General features: G+C 37.1%; 1 protein-coding gene across 2 annotated transcripts in view; it reads right to left on the bottom strand.

Moving 5' to 3' along the window:
* Positions 1–541: 541 nt before the first annotated feature.
* The window catches only part of XIRP2 (xin actin binding repeat containing 2), a 69,072-nt gene continuing 48,604 nt past the window's right edge, over positions 542–21,009 (bottom strand). Inside the window, exons 5-9 of one of the 2 annotated variants that reach the window (XM_036857609.1) lie at positions 20,759–20,831; positions 19,675–19,805; positions 9,650–19,013; positions 7,429–7,562; positions 542–2,424 (exon numbers count right to left, since the gene is read on the bottom strand). In XM_036857609.1, coding sequence (XP_036713504.1) covers positions 7,468–7,562; positions 9,650–19,013; positions 19,675–19,805; positions 20,759–20,831 — 9,663 coding nt within the window. In that variant the 3' untranslated portion in view covers positions 542–2,424; positions 7,429–7,467. The remainder of the gene's footprint in view (positions 2,425–7,428; positions 7,563–9,649; positions 19,014–19,674; positions 19,806–20,758; positions 20,832–21,009) is intronic. The other variant, XM_036857610.1, reaches the window with a different exon arrangement.

Raw genomic sequence — 21,009 nt, 5'->3', positions numbered from 1 at the left:
GGCAAATTCAGCAGAAAATTCAGAAGCCAAATCTTCTGTTTTCCTAACAGAAAAAATTAATATCCATTAATTAGGATAAGAAAAAAATCTGACAAAATGTAGTGATATTGCTTGTATGTTTATCAATTGCATATAGTAAGCACTTAAAAATGCAATTGGCATAATTTATTTAAGTAACTTCTAAAACCTTTCCAGTTCATTTGATTTCTGAGTATGGACTCCACATTAATTTGAAGAAAACTGGTATTTTTCATTACACATTTATAGACATGTTCCATGATAGTTTAATGTAGGTAATTAATTAAAGAACCACAGTAGTCTTTGTATCTTTACAAAAAGAGCAAAAAAGAGAAAGAATATTTTATATTTTCTAACAATACTGCGACTTTGGTTTAGTATTTCATTTTTCCAGGAGTGTGTGTGTGTGTGTGTGTGTGTGTGTGTGTGTATTAAATACTTGGCCCAAGACAAATACTTCCTAAATCATGGAAAACATACATACTTAGAATGACAATATATATGGAAAAAAGAAACACAAGTGTTTTGGTTTGCACCCCAGGTGATTTAATTTTATTTCAGCAGAAATTATAGAGGAAGTTTAAGAACAGTGATAAATACAGCAGTATAGAATGTCACCAGTGATGTTATCTGGCATGTTGAAAAACAGAGCAATATACTTAAGTGCCATTTGACAGGAAAACAGAGCTGTGTTGTTTCACCTCTTCGTTCCATTCAGATTCAAACCAATTATGAAAAACAACATATAGTGTAATACAAGGAATATTCCATTGTGATAGACATGAGATTTCTGAACGTTTACAATTTCAACAAAAGGTTATCAGAATCCCCAAAGTCCTATTTCAGGGCATTGATATTTCTTGGTGCCTGAGTGCAGACTGCAAGTGGCCAGAGATGTTTCACTCAGTGTCACTGTAGCACCTGTTCCTTTTAATTTGCTCTTCCACCGTGAGTTGTTCAAACTGGACCTCCACCGTGGGAAATGGAGGCTCAGTTGTAAATTCACTGCTTGAAGCATCAAAACTTGTGTTTCCATTAATATGTGCTGCTCCTATTGTTTCACCATGCCAATGTCTGATGTCCTTCTCCAATTCTCTTAAATACAAACATGGCATATTTTTAATTTGATCTACAGAATCTATTAAATTACTCTTAAAAATGTTCTCATTCTTCTTGGAAAAAGCAGCAATTTTCACAGTGTTAGAAAAGAAGAACTGTAGGTTTTTGTTATTTGAGTGGTTTCCTTTGATATTTAAGATATTTGTATCAGAAGAGGACATTGACTTTTTCCCCTTTACTATGATCCTGTCATTGAGGCCTGACTTGGGGACAGACTGCATAGGATTGCCAGCAGTAGCTCTGTCAGTCTGTTTATCAAGAGCCATAGCCAGTACATTCCCCGAGTAGGTCTTTTCAGATTCAAATATACCAAGTAACTCTGAGATTCTAGAAGCATTTTCTAAGTTTTCAGTTTGATATTCATTTGCAGTGTAGTGCGCTTCACTTGACAGTGGCAATAGATTAGGAAATTCTAAAATAGATGTCTTCTGCCTGCAATTATTCAGATATGACGCTGCTGCATAATTGTTATTATTATTCTTATTCAAATTCTCTTTAGGATTTTCTGGCACCACCTCATCATCAGTGTTAGTAACCTGTAAAACTTCTGTACCATCAGGTTCATTAGTTTTTTCATTTTTCTCCTTCTCAGCACTCTGCACAACCACATTACTGTTGTCATGAAGATCCATTTCACTTTTCCTCTTATTCTTTGTATCTTTGGGCTCATTCAGCTTGTCTTGCACATTCTTATTTCCTTCCTTCTTCTCATCTTGTCTTGCTTCATACATTTCCATTTCTTTGATTCCTGTAACATCCTCTTTCTGACACATGTGGATGGGCTGCAGACATGGCCGCAGGAAAGAAATGTTATCTTGTTCTTGTCCTTTATTTTCCACAGTTTTCATGTGTTCTATCAGCGACTCACTTTTAAATTCAGCAGATGTAGAGGTTGTCATTGCCGGTGGCCATTTAGGTTTACTCATTTTGAGCTCCTCCTCACGGGGGAAGGCTTTCTTAGGCATCTCCCTGGAAGGGGGCCAAATGATTTTTAATTTTCCCCTCTCCCCACATTTTCTCAAGTCATCCCTTTGCCCTTCACTGTTACCAGCATCTAAATGTTTATTAAGCTCTCCAAGCATGGGGGTATTTTCTGCATTGTTTTTACACATATTTGGTTCTTCATTGGGAGTAAAGTCAACTGAGCTGCTTTGATTTTTGCAATTCCATCGATCTTTATGCTGTTTGTGTCCAAAACCTTCATCATAATTTCCTTTAGATTTGAAAAGTTGTTTAAAGTGAGGTTTACAATATATTTGTCCATGAAGCGATGCATAATTTCCCAAACTGCCAAAAAGAAAAAACAAATTTAACATTCTAAATATACACTGCAAATTCATAAGGAATTAGGGAATTGATTATTTCAAGAATGAGTCAGAGATTCAACACAGTTAACTTACTGGCAATAGGAATGTGCTTATTAATTGAACATTCCTGTTAGATAATAGTCACCACTAATGCCCTACATGATACTTGTCTCGGAGTATTTAGAATTTCATGCTGTATGTCAGGTATTGGTATAATAGGTATTATAGTGTAATGCATATGTAGTTATAGATGGTGTAAAATGATAGGACTAAGTCTTTGCTAACTCAGTGAATTGTGTGAGGGGTTTCAGTTTTCAATAAATCCTGAATAGCATACATGCAAAAATCAACTATTTGAGCTTCCTTGTTAACTGGATTTTGAATGAATTGGAAAGCTTGCCTATGCAATTTTTTTTATCTTGTCTCTTTGGCGAGATTAACAAATAGAATGCCTGTTAAAATTAAAATCAAATTTAGTCAAAGGCAGCAGCATCATTTTTTGAATATTTCTGAACCTCCACATAAAAACAGAAAGCAAAACTTAAAACCCATGGATAAAATTACAACAAAACTAAGTGACAAGGTATCCTCACCAACCCCAAAATACAAGGAGGTAAGGACAAACCAACAACAGCTACAAGACCATCATAATAGTTGCATCTGTATGGGTGACAGTAGAGAGAGAAATGAAGGTGTCTAATGGACCTGACAATATGAGACCACAAAATAGGCAATAAATATTTCCTGGAAAGTGTCACATGCCAATCAGAGAGCAGCAACTGAAATTGGGAGGGGTTTTGCCCGTTTCAATAGCCAGTGAGTGCGAAGGCCCTGTGGTAGGAAAGACTGAAGAGGCTGGAGAAATCAAACTCAAAACTGACCCACTGAGATCCCCTCTTAGAACAAGACTCTACCCTGAGAAAAACAATTATGGGAGTGGAATGAAAATTGAGTTGGATAGTGATGACAGAAATGAAAAGAAGGTCCCAATCAACATGGGGGAGAGGATCCAAGGCAGGAAATCCAAGAAGTCAAGCCACCATACTTTTTTGAACAGTATATGAAAACCAGAAGAGGCAGTTCTGTGAAGTTGGGAAAACCATCCTGAATTTTGCTTCCTTCCAAGATTTGGATAAACTAATTCCATATAAAAATGAGCAACAGGAAAGTATCAAGGCCAAATAGTATATGAAGTTATTATAAGAAATGAAAGAATAAAGAGCATTATAATATCATTACAGACAATGAAAACATGCTAGAAAAATGTGTTCTCAAAACATCAAAATTTTAACCTAATATTTCAAAATGAGCTAAAAGACATTGAGAAAATGATAAAAGACCAGCATGAATTGTAATTAGAAAAAGTCAGAAACAAGGTATCAGATATCAGGAAGAAAATAGGAGTAAAAGGAAAAAAATCAAATATGTCAGCAATTAAAACTAAATTAAAAGACATACAAGAGCAAATTCATAGAAAGCATCTTAAGAAAAATAGGAAAATAAAAAGCTGAAAATTTATAATCACAAATGAAAAAAGAGATAAGGATTTGAGAGATAATAGGAGCTCCTGAAGAAGAAAATAAAATAATGAAACAAGTTACATACTAAAAAGCTATAATTTAAGGAAACTTTCCCAATATAAAAAAGTATGAAATTACATATTGAAAGAGCACACTAAATAACTGACACTATTGATCCAGAATGACCAATAACAAGAAGTATTCTAATAAAATGAGGTTTGGGAAAGCAAAACTTAAGGAGCATGGGAAAGCTCCTCCAAGGAGCAGCAATAACATTTGGAACCAGCTAGATGTGAGAGAGAAAAAATAATGACTTTGAGGAACTGAAAGAAATTCATGAAAAGTAACATGCAAAACTAGGTTTAGGAAAAAATCCTTTGTGTATCTAAAAAGAAGAAAAGTCCATATTACTTATAAGCGCAAGAAAATTAGATTATTATCAGACCTTTCCAACACTTCATGCCAGAAAAAAAAGAAATAATGCATATAAGATACTCAATGAAAGAAAATGTAAGCCAAAAATTTTACTCTCAGCAAAACTTACCTTCCATTGTAATGATCACAAATTGTTATCAATATGTGAGAACTCAAGGAATAAAGTTTCTATGAGCCTTTTCAGAGGACTCTACTTGAAAATAAGCTTGAACAACCAGAATGACTATGGACATGTCAACATAAGGACAGTTGACAAGCATTAAATAAATTGTTATCTATAAACTGAGATGAAATGAGGGCAAAGAGGGAGATAATATGACATGCATTGGCTACATACTATGACACCAAAGACATAGTACGACAATTAAAAAAAATGGGGTGTGGGTGATCAGAGGGGCAAATGCAATTTTTTAATGCTTTGATAATCAAATCAGTGGTGCTGATAATTTTGTGATTCCAAAACTTGTTGTCCAAATGAATATGGGAGAGTCTAATTCTGTTACCTCCTTTTCCTTTGAGAACCGGAAGCCCTGAAGTGGAAGAAAGGAGGTCCAGATGTAATAGAGAAGAGGCTAAGCAAAAGGAATGCAATTTTGAATTCAATTTGGAAATATCACTATGAATTCATGATATATTTTTTCTTTATATATAAATATTTACTAGCTCTTAACACTAAAAAAGTTTAGAAATAGTGATCAACCCAGTAGAAAGAGCATCAAGATTGTAGTCTTTTTTTTTTTTTTTTTTTTTTTTTTTTTAAATATTTATTTATTTATTTATTTATTTATGGCTATGTTGGGTCTTCGTTTCTGTGCGAGGGCTTTCTCTAGTTGCGGCAAGTGGGGACCACTCTTCATCGTGGTGCGCGGGCCTCTCACTATCGTGGCCTCTCCTGTTGCGGAGCACAGGCTCCAGACGCACAGGCTCAGTAGTTGTGGCTCACGGGCCCAGTTGTTCCGTGGCATGTGGGATCTTCCCAGACCAGGGCTCGAACCCGTGTCCCCTGCATTGGCAGGCAGACTCTCAGCCACTGCGCCACCAGGGAAGCCCAAGATTGTAGTCTTGAAATATCATTTCTCACTAAAGGAAATCAAGGCTTGGAGAAATAACTGGTTCCAGTAAATGGAACAGTAAATGCACAAGAGGAACATGGGACATCTAGTCCTATCAGATAATGAGGAAGCTATCACAGACTACTAAGGTCCTGTCAAAAGGCCTCAGGAGACAACTTGAAGTGGCTTCCACTGGCCAGGTATAGAATAACTGGAGTTTCATTAATGATGATAATTGCATCTGATTGAAACCAATCGAATATGTGTAACTCTGAGAGTTTATAAAGACATTAAAATATTTTTAAAGTGGTTATCTCTAGGTGGTAAGAAACCATTACATTAAATTGTTAAATAAAGAACTGATACATTGACAAAACTGGTAAATAAAGGGAAAGAATTACATACTTATTCTGCCTTTCCTTTATCAATTGTACCCCTGTGTAACCAAATAGCAAATGAGGGGAAGCATCTTCCATAAAAGTATTCTCATAATGAAAAAGGAAGAACAAAATTAGAGTATCAGCATTTTGCAGACATCAATTAATGGATATAGGTATTAAGCTTCAGTACCTGCTATGATCACAAAATGAGAAAAGCAGACTCCCTACGTTCTTTCAAAAGGAATCAAATCTTAGTTTAAACTAGAACCTAGATTCAGCTGACAGTTTGTTGAAAATACAAAGGATAAAGGTGCATGTGAACTGCACTGTGAGTGTGCAATCAGCAATTCCAGACTGTGGAAAACTCTACCAGTCAAATATCCTGGGTCCTTCACAAATAGATTGTAAGAAATGCAAGGAATGGATGGAAAGTCTATAGATTAAAAAGACGTGAAAGACATATCAGAGTTTTAAAAAAGGACAAAACTAGAGTATAGAATCTAGGAAAGCACATTTGGATAAATAAAACTATAAAAATGCAAGGAAACAATTACTACAAAGGATATCATTTACTCACAGGCAAGAGAAAGGTTGTGTTTGGGTGGGGCCCAGGGAGGAAGGAGCTTCTGGAATGACTCGCAATGTCGTATTTCTTGACCTTGATAGTGGTTACAGTATGTTCACTTTATAATAATTTAGTGAGCCACATACTTGCTTTGTTTGGTTTTTTTGTATTTGTGGGTTTTTATATAATGATTTTTAAAAATAGCAGTCATTGAATAAATATTTTTGAGTCCTTATTGTATATCTGCGTTTACTAGGTGTTGGCAAGACAAACATTAATACATTTCCTACAGCCAGTGACAACTACGTTAGATTGTGTTAAGAACGGGGCAAGCACAGGGGATGTTGTGATCCACATAGGGGAGTTAAAGCAGGTTTCGTCAAAGACATAAAGTCTCAGTTGAGATCTGAAGAATGAGTGGTTATTAGCTGGGTGGAGAGCTGGGAGAGAGGCATGGGAAAACTCCTCCAAGGAGCAGCAATAACATTTGGAACCAGCTAGATGTGAGAGAGAAAAAATAATGATTTTGAGGAACTGAAAGAAATTCATGAAAAGTAACATGCAACAGGAGGAAGGGGTGTTGGGAGATGAGAAGGGACAAGATCTTGACGTGCCTTTTAATTCATATTTAGATGTTAATTTGGGGGAGAAAGGAAGCCATTACATGTTTTAAACTGAGACGGGCTCTCAGATTTGCATTTTAGAAAGATCGTTCCCCCTGCGCTATGGAGCATGCCATTGGGGCAGGTTGGTGGTGGTGAGAGTAACACTTGATTTTTCTTATTTATGTGATCTCCACGCTGGGACAAAAGGGACCCTTGTGGATTTGATTAAGAAAGCAAAATGTCAAAAGGAAAAACGTCACAGCCATGCTGAGCAACACGTAACAGAACATGACCACATTCCTGTTTGGTGTTGTTTTAACTGATGGCAACAGGATCTGGAAAAGTTGACATCTTTCTAGAGACATGATGTTATAAGTATACTGCAGACTCTTCAAATATTTGCGCCCCAGACCACAAAACATTTTACCTCAGTTTACTGTTGCAATGGTGGCAGCGGAAACAGGATTTATGAAAACTCTGCCTGTCTGCTACTAGGCACTCCATTGGATAAACCGTCTTTTGACAAAGTATACATATTTCCTTGTCTTGGAGTTGCAGTTTCTAAAAATAAAAATTTATAAAAGCTTATGTAATATTGTCTTCAGTCACATTGTAAAAACAAAACAAACAGCAACAGCATGTTAACTGGCCATGCAGTCAGCGTAGAAAGCGCTAACACTACTGCCCTGCATGTTGCTCCTCCAGATGCAGGGCGTCCCACCATCAGGTTTAAGGTCCTGGTACAATCAACCTTATTCTGGTGTCTCTATTATTTGTACATTGTAAAAGTGGATTTTATTATTTCAGGAAATATACATGAGTATAACGTGTTCATTAACTTTAATACATTAAAAAGAATATATAGGGAACTCAGCCATGAGGAGCCCTGAGAACACTTATTCTAAATAACTCGGCTTTCCATATATATAAAGGTTTACACCTAACTTGGTCCAAAGTGTTTGTTTTTAAAGCATTCTGAAGAGATTTTTCCAAAATATATACCTATCTTTTTCAGCTGATACTGTATTTGTTTAGATATTTTCTTGATGACTTAGTGTTGACTCTCTAACACCAATTCTTAACTTTAAGACGAGCCTCCTAAATACACTGAAATGTTCAGGGCCATCTGTCCTCAATCTAAATGGCTTGAGATTTTATGGCTCTGGGGATTCTTATATCTGCCTCTTATGATTTTCCTACCTCTACCTATAGTCACATGCTGCTGCTTGCATGTGAATGCCAGCTCCTATGAATAATAGTAGTTATATTACTAACCTGTGTTTGCATAATGGTTCAAAACTGACACAGAACTTTCACCGGAGTATTGTTTTGATCTTCACAACAATCCTGTGAGAATAACTAAGCTTTCATAGTAGTTACATACAAAAGCATATATGCTCAATGTTCTTTACATAAAAAAATGCATACACTTTAATGCTTTGATGCTCAATTTGGGCTACTGAGAAATCCCCTTTGTTTATTTTGTTCTAATAGGAAACACACTTCTATACGTAATACCATTTTCCTTGTGTTTTTTGTTTGTAGTTATCTTAGAAACTGAGCATTTGAAATTAGACAGCTTTGCCTAATTATGCCAGAAGCAAGTACATTAAGAAATCATATTAACCTGATAAACTAGACACATATGTTGCAAATATGATAGAGGCAGAATTATTAGTTTCAGCAGTTTTTATTTTGAAACTCGCTATTTCAATCTGTCCAAAAGAATGCACTACATTAATTATGTCAAGTCTTTTTATTGTGAAGCCTCATTAATTGTAAAAAGTAGGAAAATATAAACAAATGAGCTGTTCTCTGACATTAAAAAATTTGTACTAAGTTCATATGTTTTAAATCTCCCTCCTTCCAAAAATAATCATATTTTAAAATTATTGTCCATGTTTATCTGTGAATGAGGCCAATTGAGTTATAATTTGGGGTTTAAAAAAGGTGAAAAATATCATTTATAGAAAAAAAAACAGTGGCAGTAGAGAAAGCTAATTCCATCCAACTCAGTAACAATAATTTATATACAAAAGGTCTAATTCCATACCTACACTTTTGTCAGAGATCCCAATCAATAAAAATCCTTAAAACACATATGAAGAGTGTAAATTGTTTCTTGGATTATTAACAGGCTGTGTTGAATTCAAACTCAAACACCACTTAAGTCTGACAGTTAAAAATCCGTCAGTAGTAGGTCAAGGAATATTATCTAATATTGTCTTTAACAAGTGGTTGAAATAATAACTTTTCATAAGAAATATTCGTAATGTGCTAATGGTATACAATGATTAATAAATATATAGTTCCATATAATAGTTAATACTATCACAATAACAATTATTATTATACCTGCTGCTTTATCCAAAGCCTTATTTACATTGACAAACACAGGTCTCAATAATCTATATAGTAGTATTTGTTACTCTCACACAGTGCTGGTGAATCATATTAAATTCCTTTGTAAAGAGAAAGTAGTAAAAGCAAGCATTGTAAAGGGAAGGATATCAACAACCAGGGAAAGCTGTTAGTTTTAGGTTATGTTGTTTAGTACTTTCCAGGTACTCATTTATCTGCAAATCGTCTTAGTTATGGAACAGGTGCCTTTAAATGGGTTAATCTTCACTCTTTGCAAGCTCATTTACCACTTATAAATGCAGCTTCCTCTTGAAAGGTGGTTTTCATCTCAGTTGCAGAAGCATCTGAGGTTGCATATCCCAGGTTTTTAAAAACTCTTTCACTCTCCTGCCACGTCTGTTGAAAATTCCTCCTGAGTTCTTTAGGTGAATCAGAAACATCTAAAATATGGCCAGCGATGACATCCTCATAGGTTGGTGGGGCGTGCTTGAAGTCAAAGCCGGATCTGCCAGCTTCTGAGCCTTGTGATGAAGAGACCATCATCTTCGACCCAACAACTTGACTCTCAAATGCATCCACACCTGAGAAAAGTTCACTTAGAGATTTTGTTTCAGAGTGGATGCTGGGCGGCTTAACAGGCATCGTTTCTTGCAGCTCTCTAGGATGACTGTGAGAAAAGCCGGTAAAGCTAGCGCTTTCTAAAGATGTTAATCCAAATTCCTCCTTACAAAATGTACGACTTTCTTGTTTTATATTACGGTTTGCTTCTCCATTTGCATAAACTCTTCTATTTGACTTTGCGTCAAAACCTAGGCCATCCTCAAATCCCCTGAACCATCTGTTTATTTCATTTTCATGGTCATTCATGACATTTTCAGCCATTTGAGCAGTCCGGTTGGCGGCTTCATACCTCTGCATGTGCTCTGATAGGTGAGGTTTTTCGACTTTGCTGATGATTCCGACTGCGTCAAAACTCTCAGTATCTGGCACTATGCGCTTAGTGGAATTTACTCCATCTTTGCGAACGTAAGTCGCCCTTTTCCCTACTTTCCTTTCTTCCTCTTGAGCTTCCATGGATTCTCTGAAGGAACCACTATCAGCGTGATTTACACTTATAGGTATTGTGATTGTAGGTGGAGAGTCCCTACCACGAGCCTCTATCTTAATTTGACGACGAAGTGTTGCAGGAGATGTGATGATCTCAGACCTCTTCTCTACAATGGGAACCGGGGTTATGGACGAACCTGGTATGGTCCCCCTGGATAACTTCGCAGTGGTGTCTTTGAGTTTGACAAGCTGTTCAGAGTGACTCTTGGGTGGAGACGGGGAGGTATTTGCTCTGAGAATTCTAGGTGGTTGTGACACAGGTCTTGGTGATGGTTCAGCAAAACTGTCCTTTTTAGGGCACTGGGAAAGCTCATCCTTAGCAGAGGTTTCTGTTTGCCGTGCAGTAGACTCGATTGTTATGAAAGCTGGTGATGGCGGGCGTGTTTTTAAAGAGGGAGGAGAAGCCTTGGCATCATCTAGTTTAATTTCCTGATGGGTTTTCACATGATGCTGAGCAGTTGCTTCTTGATGAGTTGCTACTTGGTGGTGCTCTGTTTTTTCTACAATTGTATTTTCTTTCCGCTCAGTGTTTTTATTATAGCTGACATCAGCATTAGACACTTTAGATAATGTTTCATTAACACTAGTAGCTTTATTTCTCTGCTTTCCTGCTTTAGAGGATATCATGGCTGTTTGAATTATATTTACACAGGACACAAGCATATCCTCTGCCTGAGTTTTAATGTGCATTATTTCTTCTTTGATTTTTTCTATGTTATTCTCCATAGCAATGCGAACTCCATATTCTCTTTTTTCTTCACTTAATAGCCATACTGGAATAATATTTAAGAGCATCTGAAATGTTTTAAGGCCATTTTTATCTGGCTCTGCTTCAAACTCTTTTACCCTAGACAAAATCTGTTGTAGTTCTTCACGTTTTCTCAAGAATTCCAATATATTTACAGCACATTTTCCATCATCCTGCTGGGATTCTCTCACAGAGGAAAATAAAGATTTGTCCTGTGTAATCTCTTGCTTTGAATCGTTAGTGTTAGAAAAGACTTGTTTCTGTTGTATGCCCTTGACGCCAAGACATTTTTCTTCCTGCAGATTATTACATGGCTCGGGTAATTTTTTATGTTCACCTTGACTTTGAGAAGTCTGTATATATGTTTGCTGAAAATTCTGAGTCTGTGAATCAAGATGTGCATCAGTAACCTTTTGTTTGACTACCTTCTGGGCTGATTTATTCAAATGTTCTTGTTTTCTTTCAACTACTAGTTTCTCTTTCTTTGGACCAATGATTGGTGGTCCCTGAATTGTTTCTTCACCTCCTGGAAGCTTCCCACTCTCAGATTCTCTAAATTCTTTTTGCTTCTCATGAACTATATTGAGTTTACTTTCATGGCTTTTCTCTGTGGATTCTGTAGGCAGTTTTACTGTTACTGTCTTCTCCTTCGTAGGTAACTGATAATATTTTTCAGCTACCAATTGCTTATTGCTACATTCAGTCCTTGCTTCTGTTTTCTCGGTTTCCTGGTACTGTTGTTTGGTAATGGTTTGAACATCAGCTTCAGCTTGCTTTTCATGGCTTTCATAGCTGTGGTTTGTTTCATTTAACTTATGGTCTAGAGTTGGAAGCTTGATGGTTTTAACTTTGAAACTGGGGGAAACTGGTTTGCTTTGGGGCAAGTGCAACTGCTCCAGATACCTCTTCTCTTGTGTTTGCTGTGTCCTACATTCTTGGTGACTCTGTTTAATTTCACGAGCTGATTTAGATTGGGTCATATCCCTTGAGCTCTGCAAAGCTTCCTTTTCCACGGTATCTTTGTCTTCTGAGGCTGCTGGAACATGTTGGAGCCTCTTGGAAGCGAATGTCACTGCTGGTGTTGTGGAAAGCTGGTTATCGGTACACACTCCTAGTACTTGAGAAAGACTTTGACAGACTGGGTTGGTTTGGGCCACAGTGACCCCTGAATCCATTCCAGCTAGGGGGACCTCCTCCTTTGTTGTTTGTAACAGCACTTCCTTTTTCAACTCTGACATGTTTTGATTTTGGCTTTCTGTTTTGACTAGGCTGTAGCAAGAACTCTCCTGTTTTTTCTGTTTTTCAAGTTCTTCTCTTTGTTGTCTGTATTTTTCTTCAGCAATCATTAAAGGCGTCTTAAATTTTCTCATATAAGGTTTTGGACTTTGCTGTCCTGAACCTGCTGGAAATGAATGAGATTTTACGAGAGGTGCTATCAGTTTTTCCTTGGGTGGTGAAGTTTCTGGAACTGTCTGTGAGAGAGACCTTGTAGAGTCCATAGATAATTGTTTTCTTTTATCAAGACTTTTTCTAGATACATTCTGCTTTGTCTCTATGTGTTCACTGCTACTTGCCATTATTACTCTTTTCTGATCCTTTGAGGGAGTAATTTTACATTCCATATCTGGCGGTGAATTTTCCAATTCAACTTTTGGGGAACTATGATTCTTCTTATCTTCTATCTGCTTGGGAAATTTGGGTTTGGGGAGTGTGGGAGGTGGCAAACGTCCTCCAGATTTTCCTGTTATGATTTTAGCCTGAGAGCTTGAGGCTTCTTCTTGGGAATATTGTATGAATGCTCCACTGTGCTTTTCTTGAACAGAAGAGGAAAGGAGATGTGCTGGTTTTAGAGATGGAGCTGGCGGAGGGGGAGGTGGTGGAAACATTGCTAGACATTCTCTTTCAAATTTCTCATCTTCTGGTGGTGGAGGAAGAGGGAGGCCTGGGAAATTCTCAAATTCAGCCTTTATCTTCTCTGTGGACAGTGAGGGAAGAAACACATTTTTTTCAGGCAACATCATGAAAGGAGGTGGAGGAGGAAGAGGAAATTCAATTTCAGCTGATGAATTGGAAGATAGAGGAGGAGGTGGAGATGGAGGTGGAAGAGGGAACTCACTTTCTTTTGCATTATTTTCAGGGTTACAGTTGATTGGATTAAAGGACATTTCCATTGCCATTTTTAAGTCTTTGGAAGTATTTGTCTTCATTAGAAAGTCCTGGCTTTTCAGATGAATATCAGTCTGCTTTTTGTCAGTTGCCTTAAATTTATTGTGGCTTTTTTGGGAGACTTTCACTTCTGTTACATTTGACATGTCTTGATCCACAGGCAAAGTCTGCCACACTGGTTGAGGGGTCACGTTCTTTTTCTTTATATCTTTATTAGAATATTGCATTTCTTGCTTTAACAGAGTCTGCTTCTGAAAGTCCTCTGAAACTTCACAGGTTTCTCCAGCCATCTTGTTGACTGGACCCTGGGTTAAACTGGGCTTAGAGCTTTGTGTATCTGTTGATGTTTTAGTGTTTTTGGTATTTTTAGGACTCTTGTCAGGGAAAGCCTCACTCTTCTGGTGGTCATTCCTCACTTCACAAGTTTCAGTCTGTTGCTTTCCAATTGTTTTATCAATAGATTGGGTAAAGACAGCACCCTTCTTCTGTTCTCTCACTGTCTCTGATTCCTTGGTTTTTAGATGTCCCCTAACTGACACAGTTGAAGTCAGCTGTCCACTCACATGTTCATCTCTAAGACGTTGCTCTGTTATGTTATCAGTCCAGATACCCATTCTGTCTCCTGATTCCAACACATTTTTAATAGCTTTGTGGTGTGAATTAGATAGCCTTCTAAGGTTTTTCTCAAGGGCATCATTGTTTTGTTCACGATCTATGACAATCTTTACGGTGCCCTTGGGGGCTTTTGGAAGATTAACCTCAGTTCTTTCTTCTCTTAAATCCCCATGACAAGATTTGCCTATAGTTTGATTAAGAATGTCTGTTCCCCCCTGCCACCTGGCTGCTGGCTCAAATGGTCCTGGTCTTGGCTGAAGAACGCTTTTTTTGTCCCTCTGGACAGCCACCTGATGATTCTCGGTTTTCTGCTCTTCCTCAGATCCTACCATCACAGATTGCACATCTTCTTTGATTACACTTTTTTTATTTACCTCTTTGAAAGGTCTTTGTGCTTCTTTTAGATTCCTTAATGATGCTTCAAGGTCATCTCGGATAAGCTCCTTTTTCAGGATTTCCATCCTTGTGTTTGCAGTCTTTTCAAGGCATTCAGTAGCTTTCTCTATATCCCCAGGGATGACATCAGGCTGTTTAGATTCTTTCCATTTTTGGCTTGATTCCTTAAGTGACTTGAGTGTGGCCAGCATGTCACCTTTTATAATTTCTTCTGTTTTAGCCACTGTTTTCTGACTTATGGCCTGGCTCAGGGAATTTAGGGTTGACTTCAAATCACCTTTTATGATTTCTTCTTTGGGTAACTTACAAGATGTACTCTGAGGCTCTGTCAGAAGAACCTTAACTGTATTATGCACATCTCCTGGGACGATGTCAGTTTCATTAACAGTACGTTCAACCTGAGATTGCCTTTTCTTTAATAACAGTTTTGTACCTTCTACATCGCCACCAATTATATTTTCCTCTTTTTCTTGTTTCCTAGCTGTTAGTGTTTCATCTGACCATGTCTGGAGCTGTCTGAGATAATCCAAAGCTCCAGTTTCTATGCATGTTGTAAAAAACTGAACATTTCCCCTCTCAGAGGCATCGATTTTAGCCCTTTCAGATATTTTATTGCTTGATATGGAAGATAGCAAATTATGAATGGTACGTTTTACATCACCCCCTATTACTTCTTCACGCTTAATTGTGTCACCAGCATTTTCATGAAGAAGACAATAGATAGTCATGTGAACATCTCCTCTTTCATCTTCCTGAATCAAAATGCCTTTCTTTACAGATCCTTCCTCGGAGAACAGGTTTTTTATTGCTTGTTGGACATCACCACTCACTATCTCTTCTTTTTCAGCACGAAATTCTGTTGATCTGTTTAATAATTGAGTTTTGGTCAAATTAACGTTTCCCTTCTCTTCTTCACTAACCAAAATCTCTCTTTTCTTACAGTCTCTTTTGGAAAGTAGCTTCACCATTATACTTCTGAGATCAACCCTGAGGATTTCTTCTTTCTGTATCTCAGGAGAGGCTTGATTCAGGAGCTTGTATTTTGCCATTCGAACATCCCCAACTTCGTCAGCTTCAATGATGATTCCAGGAGCCTCAATAACTTTTTGAGAGTAGAGTTCTTCTAAGGTTTCTTTAATGCTCTTGCCAATAACTTCCACCTTTTCTACCCTATTTTCAGTAAATTCATGAAGGGGTGTAGTTTCAAAGAGCCATGTAGTTGTCTTGACATCAGAAGGAGGGATTTCTTCCTTGGTGATTTTTGTGATGCTTTCATCTGCTTCCTTAATAGAATCCAAAGTTTGATTTTCAAAAAGCCATACTGCCTGCTTCACATCACCTTTCTGCATATCTTCCTGGGTGACTGTTTTGATATTTTCATATCCTGACCCTTCTCCTCTCAGCTCATCTAGAGTGTGGGTCTCAAATAGCCAAGTAGATGTTTTAACATTGCCCTTTTGTATTTCATTGACACTTACTGTTCTTATATAAGTCTTCTTATCCAAATTTTCAGACTCAAAGAATTGTTTACTTGTCTTTACATCCCCACCTTGAATATAGTCTACAGTGGGCACAATATCACGTGGTTCTTTTGTAATCTGATCCAGTGGCTGGGTTTCAAATCTGTATCTGACAGAACTAACATCTCCCTTCTGAATGTCTTCTTGTGTGACAGATTTAATAACATACACAGTCTCTGATTCATTAATGGAGTCTAATGGTTTCGTTTCAAAAAGCCACCTTGTCCCTCGTACATCTCCATGAATTACCTCTTCCTTTTTAACTGTTGTCACTTCATGATAAAACCCTTCTACATCTTGAATTGCATAGAGTGGCTGGGTTTCAAAGAGCATTCTGTAGCTTTTTACGTCACCCTTTATTGCTTCTTCAGTAATTGTTTTCTTGGTGCTAATATAGTCAGATTCTTCTTTAATCTCATCTAAAGAAAAAGTCTCAAAAATAAAGCACCCCTTTCTTACATCTCCACCTTGTATGTCTGTCACTGTCTTAACTAATTTATCACCTTCTTGGCTTTCTTTTATCATATCAATTGGTTGGTTTTCAAAAAGCCACCTGCAATTTAAAACATTGCCTTTCTGAATATCTTCAGTCTTTAGGGTTTTGATCTTTTTCAAAACTTCCTCTGAACTGGAACTTATAGAATCTAAGGACTGACTTTCAAATTTATGCCGCAGGCTGGAGACATCCCCAGCTTGGATATCCATTTCCACGGCCTTGATTTCCTTTCCTTCTTCTCCTTGTATGCTGTCCAAATTTTCTGTCTCAAAAAGAAAGCATGCTGTACGAACATCCCCACCATGGATTTCCTCCTGTTTTACAGTTTGCAATTTGACTGTTGCTTCGGAGTCATCTTTTATGGAATCCAGTGACTGAGTTTCAAAGAGCCAAGTACAGGCTTTGACATCTCCCTTATGAATTTCTTCACTGCCAGTCATTAATGAAACTTTTTCATAAAGAGACTCCATTGGCTGGGTTTCAAAAAGCCATCTACAGGTTTTGACATCCCCTTTAATAATATCTGTAGCTTGTTCAGTTTTACTTTCTACTTCTTCCATATTACTAAAATATTTAATCGAATCAAGAGGTTGGGTTTCAAACAGCCATTTAGCAGATTTCACATTCCCAGTCTGTATTTCTTGAGCAGATATTCCTCTAATTATCTGAAATTTATGAATGCTTTCATCAAACTGGTCAATGGGCCTTGTTTCAAAAAGCCACCTACAGCTTCTTACATCCCCTCTTAGGATTTCTTCTTGCTGGACTGTCTTTACTTGATGATATTTTCCAAGGTGATCTTGAATGGCATACAATGGTGTTGTTTCAAAGAGTGATTTATTTAACTCTACAGCACCTCTTGTGACTCCTTCCACCTCTATTTTATGCGATGCATCAAATTTAATTAAGTTGTTTGATTCAAAGATACGTGTGTAATTCCTTACATCTCCTCTGTCAACTTCTTCAAGTTTCACTGTTCGTATGTACTCTTTTTTATCTCCTCTAATCTCTTCCAGAGGTTGGGTTTCAAAAATCCATTTTTGGTGCCTAACATCCCCCTTTTCTTCTTCAGAAGTAGTAATTTTTTGAAGTTTTCCAACATCAGGGCTATCTTTTAAAGCCTTTATTGGAAGTGTTTCAAATAAATGCTTAGTAGTTTGTACATCACCCCCTATTATCTCTTCAGACCTTAGAGGGTCTGCATCAGGAACATCTTTTAGAATATCTAATGGCTGTGTTTCAAACATCCAACACTTTCTAGAGACATCTGTACCTATTACTGTTTCCTTTTCAGTGATGACCTCTTCTGACTCTTCTTTGATTTTCTCCAAAGGTTGAGTTTCAAATAACCACTTTGCCCTACTCACCCCACCTTTGACATTTTCTTCCATGGATATTCCTCTGATGACTTTAATTTCTGTTATATCCTTGTTAATTGTGTCTAAGGGCTGTGTTTCAAACATCCAACGTGCTCTTCTCACATCCCCCTTTTCAACATCTTCTCTGTGAACGGTTTTAATTTCTAGCATTTGACCTGAACCATCTCTAATAACATATAATGGTTGAGTTTCAAAACATTTTATACTCCTCTTAACATTTCCCTTAATTTCTTTGAGCTCAGACCTGAGTTGCAGTAGGTGCACCTCATCTACTGAGTGAAGGTGTCTAAGTTGATCCAGATGTTGAGTTTCAAACATGTATCTCACAGTCTTGACATCCCCCCCGGTTATGTCCTTTATGGCAGTTACTATTGATTCTTCTTGACTTTGATGCATTTTATGCATTGAGTCTAATGGCTTTGTTTCAAACATCCACCGGGCTGTGCAGACATCTCCTCTGGCTAGCTCAGGAATTTTCTCAGCATTTTCTTCAGTGCCAGAAGAATGATCCCCCAGAGTATCGATGGGTTGAGTTTCAAACATCCATTTTGTATATTTCACATCACCACCAGCAATGATTTCTCGATCAGCAATGCCCTTGGAGATGTTATCTTCATGTGGAGAGCCATTGTTAATAGAATCTAATGGCTGATTCTCAAAGATCCATCTCATGGACTGCACCTCCCCCTTCAGAATTTCATCCCACTCCAAGTGTTCTCTTTCCGAGTTCAGACCTTTTTGAGAAATGTCATTCGTATTTTCAAAAACATACCGGGCTTGTTGCACATCTGCTGAAACTGAGCTCCCCAGGTTCACTTGACGAGAAACAATCTCAGAAACCTCACTGATATAATCTTTTTCTAAGTTTTTTCTTAACTCAGGATGGATGTGCTTATATAAACGGTTTAATTCATACAAATTTCTTTGCTTGGAATATAATTCTTTGGGGACTGGTGGTATTCTAGGAGGGCTGGGGAGTTCAGGGGACTGGGAAAATGCTGTCACATCTATTGGAGTTTGAAGTATGTCGGGTGGGGGAGGAGGAAATTCTTCTGCCTTTTCCGAAGAAGTGGCATTAACTTGTGCCAGAGTCGAGGAAGTGGCACTGTGGTCACTGTATCTTGTGGTTGATGTTTCCTTCCTCTGGCTGGTTGAAGTGTAAGAAGTGGAAGAGGTACCCACAATTGATGATGGCTTTAAAGTCTCTTCATATTCACTTTCAATCTTTAAGGGAGAGAAAATCAAATCTTATAAAGATGAGTGTAGTGGTAGAGACTTTTTAGGCACTGCCCTTCACCTGTCCACCTGCTACGACATCTGCACTGGGAACAACGGGTGGTATACTCCATTTAGAGACTCACTTAGGAGCAACAGACAGTATTTGTTACTATCGTCCCTATAATCTATTTGCACTTTTTAGAGTTATATTCCCTATTCAATACATCAACGAGTCAGTATTTTAACATTTACACGTAATCTTGATTATTTCCCTCCTTTACGTAATGTGCTATGCAGAGTAATCTAGAGGGAAACAATAAAAGTCTTAAAGGACTTTTGAGGGTTGTTTTGTTTTCCTTGGAATTTTAAACAGAACAGAGTAAGTAGCTGACATTTTAAAATTGGCTTTATTACTTTAGTGTTAGTTATTAAACTTTAGTGCATACATAATTTTTTCTTCACTAATTTTCTCTAGTGAGAAAAGTTTTCTTTCTACTGCTTTTCTCATATAGAATAATATTCTTCTTACGGAACAGAATAAGTACTGGCTCTGGATATTTTTTGTTGTTGTTGAAAAACCACCTCAAACATTCAATAATTTGAAAATGTTATGTATTTACATCTGGTTTTACACTTAATATGTCTCTGTGCAGAGAAATTATCATACCTTAATCTGCTTGGTTGGGGTCGTCTCTTTGTCAGAATAAAGGACCTTTTCCTGGGCAGACTTTTCAAATTGTTCTTTTAAAAACTTAGTTGAAACCTTTGGAATCTCTTCATCCTCAGGTGTATCTATGACTACAAACAGAAAACAACACCAGAGATATTATGTAACTAATAAATATGATGTTTGAGAAGACATTATAATGCTATGGAAAACTTCTCATAACGTAAGTTAAGTAAAAATATTCAGGATATAAATGTATACATATGGCAGTATTTCATTATGTAAGTTAGTATATGTCAAGAAATATAGGAGGAAAAATGGTGGTGATTATCTCTGGATGGAAAGTCATAAGTAATGAAAGTGCTGTTTATTTTAATTGTATGTATTTTCCAAATTTTCTACAAGCATGTTTTGCTGGTATGCTCAAAAAGAATAATAAAAGTTATAAAACAAGAAAAGAACAGTAGAAGAACAGAAAAGGAAGATCTACTTCTTTAAGCAAAACTAAAATAAAACCAAATTCAGGTATAGTCAAATAACGTTTGGGTCACAGTTGGCTTAAATCTACCCTTTTAGCACTTTGGGACAGCAAAACTTCTCATTCCCCTTTTATAGGCAAGACACCCTGTACCCATCTTATGCAAACTTGCACAGGTTTGCCTGTAGTCTAATCTCATATCTGTGGGTTGGAGAATTAGACTTAAACGTGCTTAAATTTGTTATTAAAAGTAATACAATCTAGATAACTTTTCTGTTCCCAGGGAGCTTGATAACATCAAGTTTTATTCTGGATCCCTGAGCAAAATGCAATTCGGAGGTGGCTGGCTTATCACCTTCTAGGAGTTTTGGATGAATACATCATAGGGTTGAAGGGCAATGAACTATTTTAGAAGCTTACTGCATCTTGTACCACAGGCAGAACCTAATTATATATAGAAATACTACTCTGTCCCCTTTGGGATCATAAGTCATAGTTACTAACTTTATTTAGTGGGAAGGTTTGTGCTTTGGAAGTCCTCCATTCAAACACAGAAACATCAATAGGAAAAAGATATATTGGGGTAAAATAATACCAGATTCTTACCTGTTTCTTGAACATATTGATGGAGTGGAGAAGCTTGATTTATTTCCTCAGTGTGTTTTTCAAGATGAGAGACCTGTGTTTAAAGATAATTTTAAATAAATAATTGTTTTTAAGAAGTCAATTATTTCAGTATTGCACACATATTCTTCATTGCACAGTGATTTTCATCCAAGACTTCAGCGCACATTGATTACACTTTGATCATTTATTTTAATGCATGGGTTCATGCTATAACAGAACAAATATGAATT

Source organism: Balaenoptera musculus, chromosome 7 (assembly GCF_009873245.2).
Source record: "Balaenoptera musculus isolate JJ_BM4_2016_0621 chromosome 7, mBalMus1.pri.v3, whole genome shotgun sequence".
NCBI classification, from domain to species: Eukaryota; Metazoa; Chordata; class Mammalia; order Artiodactyla; family Balaenopteridae; genus Balaenoptera; species Balaenoptera musculus.
Note: the sequence above shows the minus strand (reverse complement) of the source record. Positions and strands in the feature narration are given on the sequence as shown.